Consider the following 2108-nt stretch of genomic DNA (forward strand, 5'->3'; position numbering starts at 1 on the left):
AGAGCTTTTTTAAACTTTTTAAAATATCTTAAAACACCTAACCAAAGTCCATTTTTATCTTCGTTCGTAAACATTGGAGATCTAAATTAAAAGCCCACTATGCTAGAAGTTTTCTTAAAAAACTCAAAGAGAAACAAATGGTCCACAAGAAGATAACTTAATAAACCATAAGTTTTCTTAATCATAAAAATTAAAGAATTATATTGCAAGAAATTCCCTTAACCATAAACATTCAGAAAAGGAGAATTCAGTTCAATTCAAACCTTATTATCTTCTTTCATTTATACGAATTAAAAGTTAAAAATTACTTTACAAAATCTAAAAGTATCATTATCAAATTCAAAACGTTAAAAAATGTATTTCGTAAAGAGTTCCTCGAAAAACGTAACGGAAACAAATGAAAACGAAAGGAATTGTCCACTCAACCTAACCTCACCAAAAATTTTCTTCCCATGCACATGAATAATTACAAACGTGTCTGTTGTTCACCGCAGGGGCGCAAGAGTACGGTGAGGCCGCCGCGTACATCCAGGCGCAATTCGAGGCGAGAAACAAGTCAACCACTAAGGAGATCTACTGCCACATGACTTGCGCTACTGATACAAACAACATTCAATTCGTGTTCGACGCAGTCACAGATGTCATTATCGCCAATAATCTCCGTGGCTGCGGTCTCTATTAGGATAAATATTCCCGTCGCGGAGCCGATCGACCGACACACACTCACACTCACACACATGAACACGACAGGCATGTATTGCGAGAACGAGGGAGCGCGTGAGAATGAGAGACTGCGAGACTGTCAGCTGCCGAGAGAGAGACCGAGTGACAGAGGGGGAGAGAACGGATGAAAGAACGGGAGAGAGAGAAAGAGATACACCTATGTACCACCGCTACTACGACCGACCACCTGCGGATATCTTCTCGATTTTTTTATCAGACACCCTTTCGTGCGACCCCTTTCGACGTTTTACCCTGCTGCGACAAGCGATTCGAAGTCGATTCCGCAAGTGTTATCCGCAAGATGATATGTTGAAGTTAGGGTGGCTGCCCTGAGGGAAATCCGCAAGATTGCTGGCTAATATTGCAAAGATGATGTCAGCTGTGAAGAGTTGTTAGCACAGCGATTGCTTCTTGCAAGAGATAATGCTGCTGATTATCTCTTGGGACACAGGGAACTAGTTAGGGTCTTTCAGTAGTGAGCAGTACTGATTTACTTTGGAGAGTTTCTTCATTGATGAGGTACATTTCAGTAGTTGGGTTTTGTGTTCTTATAAATGTATGAGCTGTTTGGTCTTCAGTTTTAGACATTTTTGCTTCAAAAGTGAATTATAGAATTAATTCCTATAAGGAGTAAGACTTCTGATAAAATATTGAAATTACTATTGGCAGACCATTCAAGTTTATTTAATGTTTTTACTCAAATAGCAATGTTTAGCTTAATTTAAGCCTTTAAATAGCCTGGCTGATCTTAAGTTCTAGATTGATATTTCATTAGTTATAAACTTTAACTGAATATTTAAACAGTATCATTTATACAACTGTGTAATCCTAAAATCCGAAAAAAACTCTAATAGTTTATTGAGATCAATTCTAGTTCAATAACAAAAATGTCTATGACCTTTGAACAAGTTCAAACAACTTATATAAAATCCAACTCTAAAATGGATTCTTTAGTAAAGAAACAGCTTAATAATGGAAGATTTTTAGTATTGATCATGGAGGATTTATTGTTATCTTTAATTTTTGAAACCCTAAGAAAAGACATAATCGATTGTAATCTAAGAAATTGAGTCGACTAGTTATTAGTATGATTAAAAAGGACTGATTATCATAATCTGATAAATCTGTCATATGTGAATATTGATTTTGAGTTTATCTCTTATATTTACAATTTTTTTAACCTTCTAAGCTAAAAAAATTGTGTATTATGACTTATTTAAATTTACTAAAGGCAACAATTAGATCCTCCAAGAATCAAGAATAAGAATTTAGGGGAAAGTGTTGGAAGGGGACACACATTGATCAATCCAGATTTTTCATAGATTTTGCGATGAATCGCACAAAGACCAATCACGAAGCACATTTGGATCTGAAGATCCTTCATC

General features: G+C 35.7%; 1 protein-coding gene across 1 annotated transcript in view; it reads left to right on the top strand.

Annotated features, from left to right (window-relative positions):
- LOC108573198 (guanine nucleotide-binding protein G(o) subunit alpha) overlaps nt 1-1171 on the top strand; it is a gene marked incomplete at its 5' end in the record, with an annotated part of 31360 nt that extends 30189 nt beyond the window's left edge. Inside the window, one exon of the mRNA XM_017935588.1 lies at nt 495-1171. Coding sequence (XP_017791077.1) covers nt 495-682 — 188 coding nt within the window. The remainder of the gene's footprint in view (nt 1-494) is intronic.
- Between the last annotated feature and the right edge of the window lie 937 nt (nt 1172-2108).

This window comes from Habropoda laboriosa, unplaced genomic scaffold (genome assembly GCF_001263275.1).
Source record: "Habropoda laboriosa isolate 0110345459 unplaced genomic scaffold, ASM126327v1 scaffold134, whole genome shotgun sequence".
Lineage (NCBI taxonomy): Eukaryota > Metazoa > Arthropoda > Insecta > Hymenoptera > Apidae > Habropoda > Habropoda laboriosa.